General features: G+C 44.2%; 1 protein-coding gene across 1 annotated transcript; it reads left to right on the top strand.

The window, feature by feature from the left end:
• Nucleotides 1–2,170: 2,170 nt before the first annotated feature.
• On the top strand, nt 2,171–11,556 carry LOC121875625 (probable very-long-chain enoyl-CoA reductase art-1). Its single transcript, XM_042380221.1, has 8 exons — nt 2,171–2,248; nt 2,414–2,476; nt 5,292–5,351; nt 6,347–6,452; nt 7,145–7,352; nt 7,656–7,872; nt 9,060–9,252; nt 10,098–11,556. Exons 2-8 carry the CDS (start codon nt 2,471–2,473, stop codon nt 10,220–10,222), a joined length of 915 nt encoding a protein of 304 aa, XP_042236155.1. The 5' UTR covers nt 2,171–2,248; nt 2,414–2,470; the 3' UTR covers nt 10,223–11,556.
• Nucleotides 11,557–23,182: the final 11,626 nt, after the last annotated feature.

Here is a 23,182-nt window from a genome sequence, read left to right as displayed (position 1 = left end):
AATAGTTGTTAGGCAACTTTGGTTGATCCATTTGACTGAAATGTTTGGAGGCTGCTCTCTCAAATCGGCTCTGCAGCCACTAGTATGAGATAAATAATTTGGTATTTTGTAAACTTTTTGGATAATCACCAATTGAGTTACTATGTAATTAAAAGTATCGTAATTAATATATTATACTCCCGGTCATGTTTTATTCTGACAAGATTTTACGTTCATAGGACAATGCCTCCCTCTGAACGGTAGATTACTATTATCATCACTTAATATATATCTACAGGTGATGATACAATCAGCCTAACGACAAACATGTTCAGGCGCTCCAATCTCTCAGGGTAGCTGAGGTGCCGAAGGGCAGGCACCAGTCTGGTGGCCCTCCTTTGAACATTTTCAACCAACTGACAGTCCCTAGCATATCTCGGGGACCAGACGGGGTGACAGTACTTCAGATGGGGAAGCACTTCACTCCTGAAGATCGTTGCGAGGGACGGACCGTCTAGATATCTAAACGACCTTTATAAGACCCAATAATTTATTTGCCTGATTTACCTTCTTCTCGCAATGGCCCAAGAACTTCAGCTTATTGTCAACATACACACCTAGGTCCTTCTCACATTCAGTCTCAAATAGTGCAGTTTCTTCATCCCGTTGGGACATATGATACGCCTCCTTACCGTTAGTATGCCCCAGGTGCATCCTCTTACACTACACTTCGTGACATTGAATCTCAGCAGCCATTTCTTCGACCATTCTTGGAGCCCACAGAGGTCCTTCTGTAGCTCTTCACAGTCCGCTTGGGTCTTGATTTCCAGAAATAACTTGGCGTCATTGGCAAACATTTGTATGGAGGAGTGTACAACGTCAGGCATGTCATTTATGAAACAAACAAACAACAACGGGCCCAATACACTGCCCTGTGGTACCCCGCTTGTGACAGGTACGGATGATGATTTCGTGCCATTGATCACCACACACTGCTTGAGGTCATGTAGAAAGTCTTCTATCCACGCTAGGACATTTCCCCGAATTCCGTACCCTTCCAGTTTGATTTTCAGCCTTTCGTGGGGTACTGCCCGATTCTGGGGTCACTAATTCTAAGGGATAACTTAACTCTACTCTTAATTTTAAGGTCGCTTCCACCAGACCCCCCTGGACAGTATGTAGCTCATTAGGTAGCGGATAGAGTAAGCTAGGCATTGGGTTGGGTTTTTCATTGACCAAATCGAGAGTGGGAAGAAGGGTGAAACATCAAGTATGACTTAACTAATTTATTTCTTATAAAACATATTGCATCCAGTCACAATACAAAAATGTTCAAAGGAGGGCCACCAGACTGGTGCCTGCCCTTCGGCACCTCAGCTACCCTGAGAGATTAAAGCACCTGAACTTGCCTAGCTTATACTACAGACGGGCAAGGGGTGACCTAATAGAGGTGTATAAGCATCTAAAGGGGCAATACTCAGTCGAGTGTCCTTACTTGGAGCTGGCGGACGCTCGCCCCACAAGGGGTCACAGCTCAAGATTGAAGAAGCCGCAAGTCCAGAAAACTGTGAGGGCAAACTTTTTCGGAGTGAGAGTTGTGAATTCTTGGAACAATCTACCAGAAAGTGTTGTGACGGCACCGAGTGTGAGCTCTTTCAAGACAAGACTTGACCAACACTGGAGCAGGTTCAGGTACATTCAGGAGCCGGTGCATGCCCAGTACTTGCCACCAGTGCGTGACAGAGACGTGACCGATCGCTGAAACGGCTAACAAGTCGATCATGGTGAAGAGGATAAAAGCAAAAAGTAAGTGACACTCCAGTGTGTCATTCAAAGGAGCTCAGACAATAACCTCCTATATTCTCTCATAGAAAGACAGTTGCCCAGCGTTGATTAATTGCCATTACAACAACATACTGTGCAGTGTTATTTTCATAATAAACTAAAAAAAAGGAAATAATGTTTGTGTGAACATTACATAGTCTGAACCAAGAACAATCGGATATTACACATTTGACTTCTTTAACTTACAAGTTGATATCTACAAGGCAAGTTACAATAGTTACATAATCTTCATATAAATTGTTATCACTGAAAAATCTGGTGTTATCACATATAATCGGGTAAGGTGAAAGGGGCTCGACTGAGTTTATACTTCTCGACCGCTAGTGGCGTTACCATCACAGGGAACGAAAATTAAGCAATGAGTGAGCCATCTTGACCGTCTCTAGTCCAGCTTCCTTGGTTGTGTACCTGTGTGACTTATATGGTGAGTTGATAACTAACTAAAATTCTCAAGAAAAACATGTCACATTTAGTGGTGATAATCTATATACATATTAAAATTACCAGATTAATTTCAAAATATGGTTGAGCAATAAAAATAAAATAAGGAAGAACTTATTGTAACATTACTGTCAATATTCTTAACTAGGAAAGTGGTCTCGTCGTCTGCATCTTCGGTCAGTGTCAGGTGTTGCAGTGACTAGACATGGAGGTAGGTGGTGTTGAATTATTCCTCTTTTGAATTTTACTCGAAGGTTTCATGATATAATTTAGTTATAATTAATATATGATAAGAGGGGTGAGTCTATATATAGGTAAGGTTAATTCAGAGTTTCTAGGTATGTGGCTGGCCTGATTTTTTTTTTACATGGTTCAAACTCGAAATTCGAAGATTAGTAATAAGTTTGATAAGATTAAGCCGCGAAAGTCGATCCAAATGAATGTTTTCTGGGCCAGAGGTAATTCACCTTGAATATTTCGTTGACTAATTTGTAACACCTAAGTTACAGAGGACTTGTTTAAGTATAAAAAGTTGGGGTCCGACTAATTACCCAAATGTAGCCAAATATAGCCGGAATGAAGTCAAATAATGGTCCTAGATGAATAAATCGGACTGCCAATCACTTCTCGACTGGTATTTGGTGTCATAAAGTCACAAAAAATTGGTAAACTTAATTTAATCTGAGTTGTGTTGTGTTAGGTTAGGTTAGGTACATGCACTTGATCTATTAACTCAGATTAAATTAAGTTTACCAATTTTTTGTGACTTTATGACACCAAATACCAGTCGAGAAGTGATTGGCAGTCCGATTTATTCATGTAGGACCATTATTTGACTTCATTGCGGCTACATTTGGGTACATTTGGGTAATTAGTCTGACCCTAAAAGTTGTGTTATGGCCTGCCCGCCCAAAAGGAGAGGGTTTGATTTTTAATGATACATTCTAGTGGGAGCCTGGTAACTTTATAATTTAAACCCAGTATATGTAAGAATGAAAATGGGAAACTGGCTGGCAGGAAGTACAGCAGTGATGTGATACACCCAATAAAAAACTCCATAAAAACTTACTCCTATCCGCAAATAAAAACTTGGTCAAACCCACATACAAAAACTTGCTCAGTCTTCTATGGTCTCCCACTTTCTTTACTAAGGTGAATAAAGTACAGGTACTGCACAATTTCTATGACGCTAATATCAACTATTACATACAGTACAGGAGCCTGAGCTATAAAGTGGAATGACTACTGTATTATGACTGCAGTATCTTACTAACTAAAATCAGTCTATCCTATCCCCCATCAGAAATTATTTCATACAAAGCCCGCTGCTGGGTGACTTTTTGGAACCGCTCGGATATTTTGGATTCATTCCTAATTAAAATCATTTAATAAAAAATAAATAAAAATTAAGCCTAAATCTGAATTAATAATGGTACATTGCATAGCTATATCTTTTCACTCCTGCAAGTTTTATCGCACTACTATAAAGCAAGGTAGCAGAAATGTAAGTACTGTACATGAGAGTTGGGACGTCTAATGTAACTAGTAACGAATACAGTATGTGTGAGGAAATGACAGAGGGGTAGTAATTGATAACAAGCTGAATTTCTAAAGACATCTAGCAGAGAAAATAAACAAAGCGAATTGTATAGTTGGCTTCATAAGACATACATTTGTATCCCTAGATGAGGAAATTTTCAAATCATTATATGTTGCACTCGTTAGACCCCATCTAGAATATGCTAATTAAGTCTGTTGTTCATATTTAATTAAGGACATAGAAGCAATAGAAAATGTGCAGCGAAAAGCAAATAAACTGGTACCAATGTTGAAGAACCTGATCTACAGTATGAAGAAAGATTAAGGAAGCTGAGATTACCCGTGCTAACCTACAGAAGATCAAGAGGAGACATGATAGAAACATAAAAGATTCTGTGTGGTGTGCATGACCCGGAAGTGTGTCCGGATATTTTTATATGGTGAGAGGACCAGGTAACTAGAGGACATAAGGAAATATTGAAGGGTAGATCAAAACTAAACAAGAGAAAGAACTCGTTTTGTAATAGAGTAATGAATAATTGGAATGTGTTACCCCAGTATGTAATTGGATCTAAGTCAGTCTTATCTTTTGAAAGAAATTTAGACAAAGCTTGGAGAAATCATGATTTGCTATGTGATTACAAAGCTAAAATTCAGTTCGACAAAATTATCTCGACCGCCACCACCACTTATTCAACTGAAAGTTTAGAGCTGGATACACAGGCATAACAGCCTCTTTCCAGAACGTCATCTGTAAGTAATTGAATATATATTCAGCATTATGCCTTTTTAGTTATATTTGTGTGTTTGCTGCACACCGCTAATAGAAATAACTAATTAGGGCCCAACGTTGAAACCTGGGTAGTCCATAGTACAGTACTGTACTTATGTTGTCTGTAAGTATAATTCATTGTCAGCTAGAGTTTAAATTAACAAGTGACTAATAAATAGCAATGAAAATTTTATTGATTTTACATTTACGATTAAGAATATAGGTACTCCTCGACTTGCGACATACTCGACTTACGACAACCCGGACATATGACTGCCGTGGTCGTATAAAATATTTTTCAAATTACGTATTTTCTAGTACCGACGTTAGTGATCACTCTGTGTACTGACAAATTTTTCGTTTGTAATTCCCTTTAAAATGGCTGGCAAGCGTAAAAGTTAGAGTTCTCGTGGTGCTGAGAAGAAAAAGAGACCCCCATTTTAGGATTTCTATGTATTATTTTCACCTTTTCGACTTATGACCTGGTCGTCGGAACGGAACCCCGTCGTAAGTCAAGGAAAGACTGTATAGCTAATGCATGCAAAAATTTTTATGTGAAGGTTAATCTCATATTTCTCTCATATGTAGCCTACTTAGCCCTTGCTACAGTGTATTTATTATATATCACAATATTTTGCTATTTATGTGGAGAAAATAATGCAGATTCTGTACTGTAATTGTGTTTAATGCCTATTGTTTGTTATTCTTTACACAGATTGAAAAGGTGGACATTTACAATGCCAAGAGTGGCAAGTTTGTCACCACATTGTATGGGGTAAGTGAAAGTACCTGTGTTGTCACTGGGTGGGATACAGTATTTCCTGTTCTTAGTTAAAGAAGCAACTTTTTAATCTTATACTTCATTTTATTTGTTTTGATATATACATAGGTAATCATGCTAATATATTTTATGGAGTACTGTACTTAATGGTATATACAGTACTGTACTGTACATTTGGTAGTTTTTGAACTGACAAAAGTAGTAGTAACCTGGTTTTAGCTCCCTGTACATTATCTTGAAACACCTGAAGAAATGATAAAGTATCAAGGCCATAGAGATTACTGAAGTTCTTTATTAGTTTATTTCTTTATCTGAACCAGGGCCATCCCCTTTAAAGTCGTAGGTAATAATAATAATAATGTGCACTTAATATTAATATTTCTTCAGTAAAATCATTATAGAGGTTTACAATTGGATTGGCAAGGATATACAGTAGACTATGCAGGCATACAGTTCAGCATGGGTATAGACACTGCAGGTACTGTATGCTGTGTACATATACAGTAGTACCATGAAGGTAGTACCGTATACAGTACTTAAACGGCACTAGTATACAACGGTAGTAAACAGTAAGGAAAATGACCAATGATAAGCAATCAGTGGTACTTGGTACTAATATTATTGTACTGTAATGGAGTTAATCACATTTTATGACCTTCATTTTATTTTATAAGAACTCAACATGGCTACAATTTAGTTCAAGTACATTTCCAATGTCATGGGTATCTTTCTCTTATCTCCCTCTTCATTTAAACTGAAGAGCTCATGAACACATTTACATCTCCTTATATAAACTTCTACATGTAGACAAGTATGCTTACATTAATGTACAGTATGTGCATAGTATTAGGGAAGTGCCTAGCATGTGACTCTACACATAAACAAGCAAATGTATGTGTATCTAATTCCATATACAGTAGACTGTACAGTATGTGTTTAGGTACATTATGTGACTGTATTATTATTGTTTCTTTGATGTGACAATGCAGCTGAAAACAACAAGCACCATTTTGGATGTTAAAAAGTATGTTCAACTGCAAAAGAGTGTGCTGCACCCAGAGAGACAGGAAGTCAGGCTGGAGCAGAAAGGCAAAGGTTAGTTATCTTTTGATGCACTTACAAAAGAATTCCAGTAAGTGCATTAATTTAGTTGAATATTTGACAGTAACTGTTTGTTTGCTGATTTTATTAATATTTGCATTGGCAAGTGTGCATGTTTTATTTCTTTGAATTCCGCTTTACTAATGCTGTATGGTAATGTTCATAATATTGTTTACAGTTATAACAGATGGATTAATGTCACATTTAGTTCTATCAGGATTAATGTCACATTTAGGCTATCATGATTTCTTTTAACCATACACCAAATGTTTTATGAGTAATACAGTACTGTACTATAAATAGTATTATTGATTGTGTATTAATTAAAGTTTTCAAAGTACAGAAATGGCAAATCTCTATGAGCAGTTTATTTGCCATTAGTCATCTTGCTATACTGTACATCTTTCATTCTCCTTTTTTCTTTCAATATTTGGAGAGCCTAGAGCTCCTTTACACTAGAATTATATGCTGTGCTGGGGTATACATAAATTGGTTAATGCTTATCCTTCATTTGATATGGTGTAAGTGTACTGTATATATGTCTTATGACTTGCCACACAAGCTGCAAGGCTTTAGGCTCAGCTAACTCTAAAGATAAATTGGTAGTAAATAAGTACAGTACAGTACTACTATATGAATGTACATGGCTGGTGTTTCATCAAAGTTTATTCTGTGTACCCATACAGGGTTGAAGGAGGAGGAGACCTTGGAAAAACTTGGCATCAAATCGGAAGATAAATTGTATGTAAAGGATCTTGGTCCCCAAATTGGCTGGAAAACCGTGTTTTTTGCTGAGTATGCTGGCCCTATGCTCTTGTACCTGTGGATCTACCAGCGTCCATGGCTTTTCTATGGAGACAAAGGAGATTCAGCCCCAGTGTCTTTGTGCACTCAGTAGGTTTTTTTACAATAATTATCAAAACTAATAAACAAACTGATGATACTTGGTATGCATGGTGTTTTTAAAATACTGTATCACATTTTACTTAGAAAATCTTTAAATAAGATGAATATTTATTTGAATACAGTATTGAATGATAATTTATATAATTATTGTGGTATGAATAGCTTACTTTATTGAGCAGTGATATTCTTGATTCAAGCGGAAGTACTTTTCTATACAGTACTAGTTTCAAATCTTATTTTTGGATTTCTTTCTTATTCTTTTTATTATTAAAGTCTCATTGTTTTTTCCAGCATTGCTGCAGGTTGCTGGACTTTTCACTATGTAAAACGACTTCTTGAAACTCAATTTGTCCACCGGTTTTCACATGGAACCATGCCCGTGTTCAATTTGTTCAAGAATTGTACTTATTATTGGGGCTTCACTGCATATGTTGCTTATCACGTCAACCATCCCCTATTCACAGCCCCATCTGATTTTCAAGTATATTCAGCTCTTGCTATATTTTTGGTAAGTACAGTACAGAATTTTTTAAATGTGGTTTCTTGTTGTAAGCATATGAGCAATTACATTTACTTTTATCCTTTTCGCCACTGATCGGCTCGTTAGACCCTTGAGTCATGTCTCTGTTACACAATGTTGGCAAGTATTGCCTCCTGAATATCTGAACCTGCACCAGTGTTACTTTTATCCTCTGCCACTTATATAGTGTGTGATTACACTTGGATTGAATACCTGGGCATTTATTGCCAGTTTGAAATACATACTGTGATGTTTCATATTTATAATACTGTACATACAGTACAGTTTTGAAACAGTAAGGAAGAGTCTTCCTGGAAGAGCAGATTAGGTAGATAGCTAGGTGACATTTTCTATTAATGTTTAGTAAGCAGAATATGGATATATACTAGAAATTAAACATGTTAGTATCATCTGTGTACTGTATCATGTATGCCTGTATCACATATTTACAGCAGAATTTTTGTCACTGCATTATTTCCACTTTTTCAATGTTGATAGCCTGCCGGCATGCCACATTATAAAGATTTGCTGATTTTTGGATAGCCTATAATTAATCAAAGCATGTGCTGAAAATGTCTGACAATTACCTCAGCAAGTTAATTTAAGAGGAATGTAGATATTGGGATAAAATTGATGTTGGAATAAAAGAAATTTATAAAATGTAGAGAATGAGAAGAGAAGCAACATTTGAATGATCCTGTTCAGTTTGAGAAAATACTGCAGATCTCCTTTAATAGCCTGTGAGAATGTGTGGCAGACTCATTCAAAGGTTGTGTGGATGTGAGAAGGTGTCACACTTTCTTGAAGATCTTGTGCAGGGTGAAAATGTATGGTAGACCTTTAAAGAACTGTATACAGTGTGAGAATGTGTAGCAGACCCTTATAGGACTGTGAAGTATGGGAATATGTTGCAGACTTTCTTTGAAGGAAAGTGTGGGGGTGTTGCTGACCATCTTAAGAAGATGGTTAGATAGTAGTATTGCCAAAGACAACAAAGGCCTTAAAGTCTATTGCTGTAGCTATCACAGTGAATTTGATTTAGTAAAAAAGTAATTAATGCTTTTGTATTAAATTTATTGTTTCAGGTATTTAAATCAATCATATCAATCTTTTCTTACCACTTTGAATTGAAATCACAAATTTATACAGTACTAATAACTTTGCATCCCCAAAAGGTGTGTGAACTTGGAAACTTCAGCATTCATATAGCCCTTCGTAATTTACGACCACCAGGAAGCAAAGAACGCAAGATCCCTTATCCTGATAGTAATCCTCTGACACAGCTCTTCAGTGCTGTCTCATGCCCAAATTATACTTATGAGGTTGGCTCATGGTTGGCTTTTACTGTGATGACACAATGCCTGCCAGGTGAGATATAAATAAAGTTAATATTTTATAGTATTTTATCTTAGATCTTAGATGTCTAAATTAGTTGTAACCCTTTCAATCCTCTACACATAGACTCATATACCTAGGGCCAGAGTCCTACATGGGTATAAGATACTGCTGATGTTTTCCATCCCATTTCAAATCTCCTTGTTGCCATATTTCACCAGCAGTAACAATTTATCCAAAGAAGTTTTTAAAATTTATATATAAAATTTCTGACCCCCCTTTATACTATACTACAGTGTATCAATATCATCATCATTTTATGGCCATTTTCCACGTACACTGCCATGACCACTCAAACAAGACATTCTTCAACTCTACGCTTTCTCATGGCTAATTTACAACTTTGTGTGGTCTCTTGTCGATTGCCTTCTTTAAGCTTACAAAATGTGGTACAACTTTCTCTCTCCCTGAATATATCCCTTGTAGCTGCCTGGTAACAAATATTGCCGCTGTACTCCTCCTACCTGGCATAAACCAAAACTATATTTTGTTTATATCTACTCTCTCCCTTATCAATTTCTCAATCACTCTTTCTACAATTTTCATAACCTTATAAAACAATTTCAGGCCACTGTAGCTCCTGCATTCAAGTGCATTACCTTTACCTATGTATGCATTCACAATCACATTCTTCCCATCATCTGGCACAGTATACATCATCAAAATTGCATGTCATTTTGGCCATCATCAGCATACTCTTATCTTTTCTACAACTATTCCAGAACTTTCAGGTGCTTTCCCATTCTTCATTTTGATGGTTGCTTCCTTCTCCCATTCTCTTTCAAACTCTAATAATGTTCTATTGTATCATCTTTCAGCTGGAATGTTTGCTCTGTGTGGATTCTACCAGATGACCATGTGGGCTTTGGGTAAGCACCGCAACTATAAAAAAGACTTCAAGAATTACCCCCGCAGGAAAGCAATCCTACCCTTCCTTCTCTAGAATTTGCAAAAAGTTCAAAACTCAAATTGAAGGAGAGAAATTTTATGTAGCTATACTTAAGAGTAACCATTAATGTCCCTATATTTAGAGCATTTTTTAATATAGTAAACTTCCTCTAATCTGGACAAATTGAGGGGAAAGCCTGTCTGAGTTGGGCAGGGTCTGTACAGGATTGTCTAAATTGTAAGGTGGAAAATTTAAGAGGATGGTGGATTTCCAACGGGCTACCTAAGAACACCAAACCTACTGTAATTTTTTTGCCTATACTTAACACTCAGGGTTTTTATAAACCATGAGGACATTTTTTGTTTTTTAGGGCTTTACCATTTGTGGAAAAAAGTTAATTTTTCCTTGGTCACTCATACACTCTTGGCAGCTTGGTGGTGGTTCTCGATACAGTTGTACTCGGCGAGTCGCCCTTCAGCTAATGTTGCCTGGCGCTCTCAGGCATCTGTCACACTCGGCTCTAGTCAAGCCTCGTTTTCATAAGAGTTGAGTACCCATCATTATATCATGTAGAAATGTTTTGTTTGTGGGTCTTTCTTAAATCACGTCTTGTAGAGAATTTAGTCAATCATTGTGGTATCAAATTCATCTTTCTAACACAATTAGAATAGATGCTGTGGATAAAAGTTTATACACTTTCACTAGCTGTAAATATTTTCGCTCATTGCCACAGCCTGATATAATTGGAGTGATAAGAGAATCATACAAAGTAGAAGAGGGTTTCTTATGGTATACATTCCTACTGCACACTAATATATTTGTGGATGAAAAATAGAAGCACATAGTACATATTATTAATAAAGTACAGTATTGTACTTCTTAATGATTAAATTATCATGAGTCGGTCGAGTCTTCAGGTGATAAGGTAATTGAAGCAGGAGGTGATTGTACGACTCATGTACACCACCGAAGGTTATGTTTTCAGTGCTAATTTCATTGACTATGTACTGTACACTAATCATATTTCTTAGACACTTCAACTGCCTCATAAGAGGCAGCAGTTGAGTTACCCTCCTGTGCGACCACAGTGGTAGCCCCCACTTACATGAACTAACCCCCATGCTATCTGGATTTTGGTTGTTTTCTCCCAGGTTGGGGGATACATGTGTCTGATGCTGGACTCCAGTCTGGTTTGCAAGAGGATCCAGATTAATTGAGTCCAGGTTATGAGGAGTTTACTGTAGTGTATTTACAGTACAGTATTTTATATTCTTATTTAGGTTCAACATTGTTATAATTTTACTCTTAAAAATACATTTAATTGTTAGAGAATTATACATATTATCATGTAACCTACTGGTTTTATCAGACAGTAAAGGTTAAAAGAGCTTTTCTTGTTATTTTCCTCAAATGTACGGTATTGTGTGAGTTGGATGTGACATGAGTGGATTTAGCACTCACGTACTGACTCGACAACACTGGTTGGCATTGAATGTTTAGGGTGGGTCAGTAATCTCTGAATAAGTCATTGTATTTTGCAGTGGATAGTTTTTTTTTTCATAGTGTTTGTGGATCCATAAAAATGAAAATTTTATTCTAAATATTGATGACAAAATATTTTTTACAAAAATGCATTTTTGTATTAAATAGAGAAGTTGCTCACAGACTGAAGGAGCACATGAATGCAGGATTTACTTTGCCCTAATAGTCTTAATACTAAGGATGTACTGGATAGTGAATTTTAATATCTGGCAAGATACCAAATTTGCTGGATACCGTAGTTAAAAAATTCTGGCCTGGATTATATGGCCGAATAGTTTAGTGTGTGTGGACTCTTCTATCTTTACCCAAGATGATGGCGAAGCAGAAGTTTCTTCTGTCCCATCACCTACCTCCCAGTAACCCCATACAACCTCCAGTTATTATTGGCTTATAATAATTGTGTACTTCACAAAATGTCATTAAAAATGTTTTGTAGCATTTCAAGATGTTCTGGTGTGAGAGAGATATCTCACCCTTCTCCCCTCCAGGTGCTGCCCCCCCCATGCCTGCCAGACCAATGTCCCACTACATGGGTGCTCAACATCATTTAGCATTTGCATTACTTCCTTTCTTTAAGCATCCGGTTTAACAAGTTTTTGCTCTGCTCCCTGTAGTTCCTGTCATCTCTTTGACTCTTCATCATCAGAAGTAGGACCAGCTTCCTGAGCAGAAGTGGATGAATTTTGTCAACTTGTTTCTTTGCTTCAAAGTACTGTAGGTAATTGGCTCTGGCATTTTGAACAGCTTGCAAGTTTGGTGCATTTATAGGAAGTTTTTCATGCTTGCTGTTGTATTTACACATGAATGATAAGATGGCGCTGTAACCATTCAAAGCTTCATCAGGCATATTAGTTCTTCCAGAGGTTAGGTTCACCTTATTCTCACTAAAAGAGCTCTCAACATCTTTATGTCCATGTGTGAAAGTGAGACAAATCTCTCTGAAGATGGTGAGACTTGCAAATTTTGGCAAACCATTCACCAGTTTGATAGAAAACACTTTAAGGCCAAAGCTCATCCATACCTGTATATTTGACTCCAGTTTGGCAAGATTGGATCTTCATGGTCATCATCTGATTCACTTCCTTTGCCATTATCTTTAACTTGAGAAGTCAGCAGGTTCTATTCAATTGGTAACTGCTCAACTCTGAATGCCTTCCATTCATCAACTGCACAATTAACTTTGTCTCAAAGAAACAATATAATGACAACAGCTAATCTAAGAATGGTGTCAAGTAATCAATATATGGTGCAAAACCTGAAGCTCTCAAGATGGGTGTTTTTAAAAGACTAAGGAAAATCGATACATTTCTGAAGTCTTAGCTCAGCTCTGGTAAAAAAAATGGAAATGCTGTGCGATCTTGTTGTTTAAGAGAAGAGCTTTTGTGTCTTACTGGCTTTATGGTCAATGTCATTAACATTTATATGGTTCTCAGCTGCCAAAAAGTCAGCCATGTAAAGCTGAGTCCCATACGGTCTCCCACAACATCATGCTTCACAGAACAATGTAGTAGTGTGATGACCAGCATTGACACCTCATCATACAAAATGCGAGTGAGAAGCTTCAGATTAAAAAAAACCTTGACAGCTTTGTAAAAGTGGGCAGAAGTGATGCACACTTGTCTCTTGAGCTTCTCCTTTTCTCTGCCTCTTACCATCTGAAAAATCTGTGCAGAACATAAAGCTATATTGTAGGATATTGTTCCATAAGACGTTCTGTGACATCTTCAAGACCAAGTCATCAATTCTGTCCATGTCAAAGGAAAACCTGCTCTTTCATATTAAACTTGTCCTGAACTTAAATTTTTTTTTAAGTTTTACAATATAATTTCCAAATGATCTGTCAGCAAATGAGAAAGCCTTGTGAACTTCATGGGGGTTGCGGCTGATTATTTCAACAATCTTTGAAGGCTTCACCTCACTCGCTTATCAGAATGCAATACTGTACTGTAATAAATTTACAGGTAGTCTCTGAACTACAAACGCCCATACTTATGCACGGGATCTCATATTTATCACAAAAATCTGTACCCTAATCAAAATGTAATTTTTTTCATTAGTTTTAGGTTATTTAACATCACTTTATTTACAGTGTTTACATTATTTGTTATGTATGGGATAATATTGTTTTGTATGGGCAGGGGTATGTTTTAACCTAACCTAACTTATGGAATTAACACTATTCTGACATACGAACATGGTCCAGGAACATAACCTGTTTGTAACTCAGGAATTGCCTTGTATATTATTTTCTCCATTTGATTTTACCAAATAATCAGAATTTATTACAAATTGTTATTTACTTTTTTATTTGCCATATAACTTGAATGCTGTTTTTGTCACATTTTGTTACTTTAATTATGTTTTTCACATAAAGAACAAAAATATTGTCACATTTTGTCAGATAGTACCATTACTATGAAAGCTTGAAATTCAGAGGAAACTACTTGTGAACTGCAAGTTGGCCACTAGTTCCATATGTTCTGGTGAATGACAACAAACAGTTTTTAAACTATCACTAATGCTAATTTTAGCAGATTAACCATAACCAAACTTTGGTCTGTTCTGGCAGGATCAGTTGTAATCAAGTGATGGTTTGTGTTAAGCAGAGCTTATGTAGCTGGATACTCCTATAGGGATTTATAGTACCGACGAATAACCCAGTCTCTCTCTCTCTCTCTCTCTCTTGTAAGATTGAGCAAGAATAATAGGACGAAAACTAAACATAACATTGTAATAATGAATTATGTTATAATGCATGTACTGTATATACAATCAGAATTTAATTGGAGTTACTGAAGTAGTGTTACACCAGTAGTAGCACATCAGAAAGGTAGCACTGGAGTTGGAACATCTGCAGGGCAGCCCAGAACTGTGGGACATTGATGGGACTGTTTGAGTCATGAGACACTCAATAAGGCAGTGCTGGAATCCTTGGTGTATTGGGAGGAGGGATGAGGAAGTCATATTATGTCAACAGGGCAGCACTATAGCTGTGGGACGTCAAAGAGTTAGTGCTAGAGTTGTCAGTGGCTCCAGTGCTGTAGTCGTCACCATGGAGTTGGAAGAGAAGAGGTCCTGTTGAGAAGTCCTTAAAACATCTGTGAAATAACATTACATCACATCATCATCAAAGGTGATTAAAACACACACTGTTCTTTATATTGTAATCTATTTGTTTTGATCATCATTCTGAAACACTTATAATTTCCTGCATAAGTTCAGGTTTTCCAGGTATGTAACCAACACCAGTTGACTTGAAATTATGGCAGCCATATATACCTACAACAAAATAAAAAGTTTCATAGATCTGTTTTTCAAATCTTCGAATGTGGGCTTTACATGTTAATCCTTAGACGACAACGAAGTGAGAACCTGGCTACCACTACCGTATACAGTATTTACAAGTACTGTACTGTACAATATAAGAATAGCCGTGTATGTACCACATATATAAGATGGCCAACAGTTCCCTCTCAGATAAATGGGCCATATTCTCTGGTTTCAGTGTTTCTGCTGGATGCCCAGAAGCAATTCGGTCATCATGGGGTAGACACTTGGGTAAACATATGTCATGAGACCTGCGGGAGAACTTTACCCCTGGGGCAGTGCTATGAGTTGACCAATGACAAAAATAGTAAGTTTTATGAGGCACCTGAAAGCCCTACTGAGGTATGGATAGTGCGAAGAGATCCATGGGGCCTATGACACTTTCTAAATCAGGACTGTGGAATGCCCAAGTCTGAGAACAATAGTTCATGTTGTGAAGGACCCACCTAACATCTGGGACCATCGGCCTTAAATACCTGTACAGTACAGCACTAATATCTTCAATGATTGAACCAAACACCAACAAAATAGGGGAATGCAGTCATTGTACCCATCCTAAACACTAAAACATTCCTAAATAACCCATCCTTATACAGTTCTATATTCCTCCTCGGCACACAATCCAAAATCTAGAAAGACTCTTTTTAACACAAACATCTTCCCTTTGTTTCTTCCCAACATTTTACCATCACCCTTCTTTACCTTAACACCATACCCATCTACGTAGTCATTAACTGAATGAAGAAGACAATAATGCACTGTACAAACGATTGGCAAATTTCTTCCTCAGAAAAGAAGCATAAATTTCTAATATATATAGTTTGCCAATTAGATTGTCTTTTATATTTTTCTCTAAGCCATTAAAGTGTCTTAATCCTCCATTATCAGGTAACTGCATCATATCTCGCCTTTTAATTATACAGAGATACCTACCTGTTTCTACACTATACTGTACTACACATCTCTACACTGCTTCATGCACTATACACAAGGTTTACTACAGCTTACTTACTCGACCTCCCCTTCCTCATGCCCCTTCGACAGCTTGGTGACACTTGGTTTGAACGACAAACTTCACCACAACCACCTGCCCACATCGTGTACAATTCCTTCGTATGGGAACACGCAACCCTCTCCCATACACCACCCCAGCCCCCCCAACCAGCATAAACACCCCACCCTCTCTCAAAACGTTATATGACCCCACAACAAGCCACACCCCCCTTACAAAACATTAAACGACACCATAGCAGGCTACACCCACCCACACATTCACACAAAACGTTAAAATTTACCTCAAGGAATACTGTTGTGTAGTGTGAGAAGCTTCACTTCTCACTCGTGGTCTGTTGTCCCCAAATACTGCACCACACTGACCACATACTGCACTACACCAATAACAGAGGGTTTTGTGCTGTAGTTGGATCTGTAATCATTCCTTGATCTGAAAAAGAAAAAAGATTCACCAGCACATTGGCTAAGGTTAAATTGGTCTTCAGCTGAAATGAGCTGGCGGATGAATCTTCAGGCGAGCCAAAGATATAACATTTTCCAGAGGTTAATTAGATGGTTGCTGCCGTATTTACCAATACATTTTAACGGTCTTTATATACATCTTGACATTTATTTTAGGAATCAGCCTCGCCTCGCCCGGCTCCCTACCTCACCTCACCTCGCCCGGCTCCCTACCTCCACCTCCCTCGCCCGGCTCCTACCTCCACCTCCCTCCTGGCTCCCTCTCTCCCACCTCCCCGGCTCCTACCTCCACCTCCTCCCACCTCGCCCGGCTCCCCTCACCTCACCTCACCTCCCTGGCTCCCCTCTCACCTCCTCCTTGTCCCTACCTCCCCTACCTCACCTCTCCTCCATGCCTTGCCTTGCCTCCCCTAGCTCTTTGCCTCCTGCTCTCCTTCCTTCCTCCCCTCACCTCCTCCTTGGCCCCTACCTCCCCTCTCGCCCGGCTCCCCTACCTCCACCTCCTCGCCTCCTTGGCTCCTACCTCACCTCCTTGGCTCCCCTCCCTTGCCCGCTCCCTACCTCCTCCTTGCCAGCTCACCTCCTCCTTGCCCGGCCTCCTACCTCCCACCTCCTTGCCCAGCTCCCTCACCTCCTTCCTTGACTCCTCACCTCGCCCCTTGACCCCTTCACCTCGCCCCGCCCGGCTCCCTACCTCCACCTCCGCCCCCCTCCTCCCTACCTCACCTCCGCCTCGCCCAGCTCCCTACCTCCCACCTCGCCTCCTTGGCTCCTACCTCCTCCCTCTCCTTGGCTCCCTACCTCACCTCCCACCTCGCCTCCTTGGCTCCCCTCACCTCCCCTCCCTCCTCCTTCCCGCTCCTACCTCCCCTCCTCTACCTCCTCGCCTCCTTGGCTCCTACCTCCACGCCTCCTCCTTGGCTCCCTCACCTCCCTCCTTGCTCCCTACCTCCACCTCGCCTCCTTGGCTCCTACCTCCGCCTCGCCTCACCTCCTTGTCCTACCTCCCCCTCGCCTCCTTGGCTCCTACCTCCTCGCCTCCTTGTCCCCTACCTCCTCCTTACTCCTCGCCCGGCTCCTACCCTGCCTCCTTACTCCTGGCTCCTACCTCCTCCGCCTCCTCCTTCCTTGTCCCCTCCTCACCCCGGCTCCCTACCTCCACCTCCGCCCCCGCCCGGCTCCCTACCTCCACCTCCTTGCCCCGGCTCCCCTCCTCGCCCCGCCCGGCTCCTACCTCACCTCCTTGCCCTCCTTCCTCCCCTCGCCCAGCTCCTCACCTCGCCCCTTTCGGCTCCTACCTCCTCCTCCTCCTTGCCCTACCTCCTCCACCTCCGCCTCGCCCCGGCTCCTACCTCACCTCCCACCTCGCCTCCTTGCTCCTACCTCACCTCCTCCCTCGCCTCCTTGCAGCTCCTCACCTCGCCTCCTTGGCTCCTACCTCCCCGCCTCCTCTACCTCACGCCTCCCTTCCTTGGCTCCTCCACCTCCCTCCTTGTCCCTCCCCTCCTCCTTGCTCCTACCTCCTTGGCTCCTACCTCCCTCCTTGGCTCTACCTCCTCGCCTCCTTGTCCCTACCTCACCCCCCTCGCCTCCGCCCGGCTCCTCTCCACCTCGCCTCGCCTCCTTGTCCCTGGCTCCCTACCTCACCTCCTTCTCCTCCTCGCCCGGCTCCCTACCTCCACCTCGCCTCCTTGGCTCCTACCTCCCTCCGCCTCCTTGCTCCTACCTCCTCACCTCCTTCGCTCCCTACCTCACCTCACCTCCTTGGCTCCCTCCCCTCACCTCCTGCCCAGCTCCTACCTCACCTCCTCCTTGCTCCTACCTCACCTCCCCTCCTTGCTCCCTCCTCGCCTCCTTGGCTCCTACCTCCCACCTCGCCTCCTTGGCTCCCTACCTCCCCTCCTCCTTGGCTCCTCACCTCGCCTCGCCCGGCTCCCTACCTCACCTCCCCTCCCTCCTCCCCTGCCTCTTGGCTCCCTACCTCCTCGCCTCCTTGGCTCCTCTCGCCTCGCCCAGCTCCTACCTCCTCCTCCTTGGCTCCTCTCCACCTCACCTCCTTGGCTCCTACCTCACCTCCTTCGCCCGCTCACCTCACCTCGCCTCCTTGGCTCCCACCTCCCACCTCGCCTCACCGCTCCTCTCCTCCCTCACCTCCTCGCCTCCTTGGCTCCCTCCCACCTCCTTGGCTCCTCCTCTCCTTGGCTCCTACCTCCCTCCCTCCTTGGCTCCTACCTCCTCCTCCTTGCTCCTTCCAGCTCCCCTCCTCGCCTCCTTACTCCTTGGCTCCCTACCTCCCCTCCTTGGCTCCCACCTCCTTCCTTGCTCCTACCTCCCCTTACCCCTTGACCTCCTACCTCCCTCCTTGCCCGCTCCTCCCTCCTCACCTCCTTGGCTCCCCTACCTCCTTCCCTCTCTCCCTTCCTTCGGCTCCTACCTCACCTCACCTCCCTGCCCGGCCTCCTACCTCCCACCTCCACCTCACCCGCCCAGCTCCCCTACCTCCCTCACCTCACTTGCCAGCTCCCCTCTCCTCCTCCTTGCCCGGCTCCTACCTCCCACCTCCACCTCCTTGCCCAGCTCCCCTACCTCCCCTCACCTCCCTTGCCAGCTCCCCTCACCTCTTCCCGCCCCGCCCGCTCTACCTCCTCCCCTCGCCCCCTTCGCTCCTACCTCCCTCCTCCTTGCCAGCTCCCCTACCTCCCCTCGCCCCTTGACTCCCTACCTCCTCCCCCTCCCTTGCCCGCTCCCTACCTCCCTCCTTGCCACTCCCTACCTCCCACCTCACCTCCTTGCCCGGCTCTACCTCACCTCCTCCCTCAGCTCCCCTACCTCCTCCCTCCTTGCTTGCTCCTCACCTCACCTCCTTGCCCGCTCCTACCTCCTCCTCACCTCCCTCGCCCGGCTCCTACCTCACCTCACCTCGCCCGCCGGCTCCTCACCTCCCTCCCTCCTTGCCCGGCTCCCTACCTCCCTCTCCTTGCAGCTCCCTACCTCACCTCCCCTTGCCGGCTCCCCTACCTCACCTCCCTCCTTGCCCGGCCTCCCTACTCACCTCCCTCCCCTTCCCTTAGCTCCCTACCTCACCTCCCCTCGGCTCCCTACCTCACCTCACCTCCTTCCCCAGCTTCCTACCTCACCTCACCTCCCCCCCCAACTCCCTACCTCCCCCTCACCTCGCCCCCTCGACTCCTACCTCCTCCTCCCCTTGCCTGACCTCCCTACCTCACCTCACCTCGCCCTTGTCCTACCTCCTCCCCGCCCTGACTCCCTCCCACCTCACCCCCCTTGACTCCTACCTCCTCACCTCTCCAACCCTCCCCTCCCTTGCCTCCCTACCTCCTGCCTCCCTCCCTGCCCGCTCTACCTCCTCCTGCCTCACTGTCCCTACCTCCCACCTCCACCTCCGCCCGGCTCACCTCCCACCTCCTCACCCGGCTCCTCACCTCACCCGGCTCCTACCTCACCTCACCTCGCCCCCGCCCGCTCCCTCCCACCTCACGCTCCTACCTCCCTCTCGCCCCACCCCGCCCCACCTCCTCCTTGCCAGCTCCTACCTCCTCCCCCTCCCCTTCCCTCCCCTACCTCCCCTCACCTGCCCCGGCCTCCTACCTCCGCCTCACCTCCTTGGCTCTACCTCCTCCTGCCCAGCTCCTACCTCCTCACCTCCGCCCCCCCAGGCTCCTACCTCTCTCCTTGCTTGTCCCCTCCTCACCTTGCCCGGCTCCTACCTCCCCTCACCTCCTTCCTCGCCTCCTCACCTCCCCACCTCACCCCGCCCGGCTCCCTATCTCCCACCTCACCTCCTGCCCGGCTCCTACCTCCTTGGCTCCTACCTCACCCCGCCCGGCTCCTACCTCCTCACCTCCTTGCCCAGCTCCCACTCCCTCTCCCTCCTCCTTGACTCCCTCCCTCCTGTCCTTACCTCCTCCTCCACTTGGCTCCCTACCTCCACCTCCTTGCCCTTGTCCCTACCTCCCTCACCTCGCCCTTCTCCCTGCCCAGTTTCTCACCAACCACCTCCCCGGCTCCTGCTCCTCCCAATCTGGCTCCCCTACCTCCTCCCACCACCTCTCGTCCTTACTCCTCACCCCGCCCCGCCCGGCCTCCCTCCTTGGCTCCTACCACCCAGCTCCTACCTCCACCTCACCTCCAGCTCCCTTCCCCACCCCGGCTCCCTACCTCACCCCGCCCCGCCTGGCTCCTACCTCCTTGCCCACAGCTCCCCTCCCTCCGCCCCAGCTCCCCTCCCCTCACCTCACCCCGCCCGGCTCCCTACCTCCTCCTCCTTGCCAGCCTCCCCTACCTCACCTCACCTCCCTTGCCAGCTCCTACCTCCCCTCCCTCCCTTGCCCAACCTCCTACCTCACCTCCTCCTTGCCCGGCTCTCTCCTCCTGCCCGGCTCCTACCTCCACCTCACCTCCTTGCCCTCCTACCTCCTCTGCCCCGCCCCTTAGCTCCTACCTCCTCCTCCCGTCTCTTCCACCCCTTGGCTCCCTACCTCCCACCTCCCTCCTTCCCTCTCTATCACCTCACCTCGCTCCCCGGCTCCGTACCTCCACCCCGCCCGGCTCTCTCCTTACCTCACCTCCCCTGCCGGCTCCCCACCTCACCTCACCTCGCCTCGCCTGGCTCCCTACCTCACCCCCCGGCTCCCTCACCTCACCTCCTTGGCTCCTACCTCACCTCACCTCGCCTCCCTCTCCCGGCTCCCTACCTCCCACGCCCGGCTCCCTACCTCCACCTCACCTCGCCTGGCTCCTACCTCCTTCTCCCCTTCGCCTGGCTCTGCCTCACCTCCCCTTGGCTCCTACCTCCTCCTTGGCTTAAACCCGTAACAAATTCTTTTTCAACTCCAATCGTAGTTAAAAAGTAAGCAAAAACTAGCGTAAAATATATATCTTAATTTTTATATTTTTGTTAAACCTGTCATTGCGGCGCATTTTTTAACAATACAGTGGTGGTGATGAACGTTTGAAATGCGTAATTATTGAGTTATGACCACCCGGCTCCGCCAATAGTGGGTTGGCTTCACAAAAGGAAAATGAAATTAAAAAAAATAATACAGTAACCTAACCCAATCTGGTCATTGTACCTACTTACTGGTTAATTATTACGTAAATACTGATGCATTTCACGTCATTACCCGCCATTGGCTTCTAGTTTAAGCTCGTTTGTCATCACTCATTTGGCGGTATACTTGCCAAAAACATTAAGAAATTATTAACTTTAGAGAAACACTTAATATAATACTAAACTATTTTAATGTACTTGTTTGCTGCAGTAGTACCATAGCCTTACAGCCCAGTGAAACTTGGAGGTACGACCTAGGAGGCAAGAACTGCAACAACCGGTTGGCAAGTTTGTTACTTAAATTCGCATTCATTAGGCCATACCAAGTTAGGTATTAAACACTACTCAAAAAGAATAAACCATTTCTCTTGGCCATTTGACTGTGAGACAGTCGGAGAAAAATTTCCAATTTATATAATGGTATGGAGAGAGAGACCTTGCTGTCAGTTGCAGCCGGTGAGTGGTTGAGTAAGAATGGGGCGAGAAGAGTTAGTCAAAACTTTATATAGGATGGTTGAGAGGATTGAATATTGAATCATTTGATGCTTCATTGAAGCATTCAGCTTCGAACATGAATATACTGTAGTGGAATTATCCCCACAAACGCTGTTTGTCGCTGCCTCAGCCGACCCCACCACCCCAGTGATGCCTCGTGGTCTTAGGTCAACCAGCGCCGCCATACATCACGGAGCAGGGTCAGCCATTGCTTGCCGCCAACCCCCGCTATTTAAGACCTGACCTCGTGGTGATCTCTTCTACCTACAGCCGCAGCCAGCAACACCACCTCCGCCGCTGCCTGGCGGTCCTTGCCCTCCTCCGCCTGCCTGGCGGTCCTCTCCTGCTGGCGAGCATGGCGACCCTGGCTGTCCTCTCTGAGCACCTCACCAACCAGCTCTCTCTACATCACGCTTGTAACCATGCTGCTCTCCAGAACAAGCTGCATTGTAAATCAATCACAACATGTAATAGAGAGCACATCATGTCTTTCTCCATTCCTTCCTGAGGTGAACCAAACAAAATCATACCCCACAAATGGTGACTCCTGAAATTCGCACTCACACAGATGGAGGAGAAACTGATCACGCTCCCAGTCTTCACAGCATGGAAGAATTGCTTATCCACAGCAGAAGCAGCTCATCGGTCTGCTAACCACTGTTTCTACACCCCAGGTTAGAAACCCAAGAGCAGCTCTCTACTCTAAGCAGAAACCAGCTCCTCTTCCCCCCCAAGCACCACGTCCCACCGACTCCGCACACCGTCCTGCCTCAGACTGCCGCCCTGACGCGGCTCTGTTCCTGAGTGTGACCCACACCCTTTCTTTTCTCCCCAGGTACTCCCTGCCAATGTCCTGCACCCGCCGTCATGGACGAGCCGCTGCCACGAGCCCTCATCCGCCATGACGAGCCCCTGCTCCTGACCCAGCCCACACACCCCAGCAGGCGCATCTGACACTGTACCATGAGAAGAACAACATTCATCGCCTCCACACACCCTTATTCTCCTCTCACTCCCACAGATATTGTGTATCTAGACAGTTGTCCCTAGCGACCGGCCCATCCACGCCATCGCCGTTGTCTCACATGAGGCATGCACCGCCC

Source organism: Homarus americanus, unplaced genomic scaffold (assembly GCF_018991925.1).
Source record: "Homarus americanus isolate GMGI-L3 unplaced genomic scaffold, GMGI_Hamer_2.0 scaffold22250, whole genome shotgun sequence".
In the NCBI taxonomy this organism is placed as follows: Eukaryota; Metazoa; Arthropoda; class Malacostraca; order Decapoda; family Nephropidae; genus Homarus; species Homarus americanus.
Note: the sequence above shows the minus strand (reverse complement) of the source record. Positions and strands in the feature narration are given on the sequence as shown.

Excerpts from the sequence above, each read along its gene's own strand:
- LOC121875625 (XM_042380221.1), top strand. Across the intron at positions 5,352-6,346 it reads TTGTCACCACATTGTATGGG|CTGAAAACAACAAGCACCAT; the intron begins GTAAGTGAAAGT and ends GTGACAATGCAG. Across the intron at positions 7,353-7,655 it reads CCAGTGTCTTTGTGCACTCA|CATTGCTGCAGGTTGCTGGA; the intron begins GTAGGTTTTTTT and ends TGTTTTTTCCAG.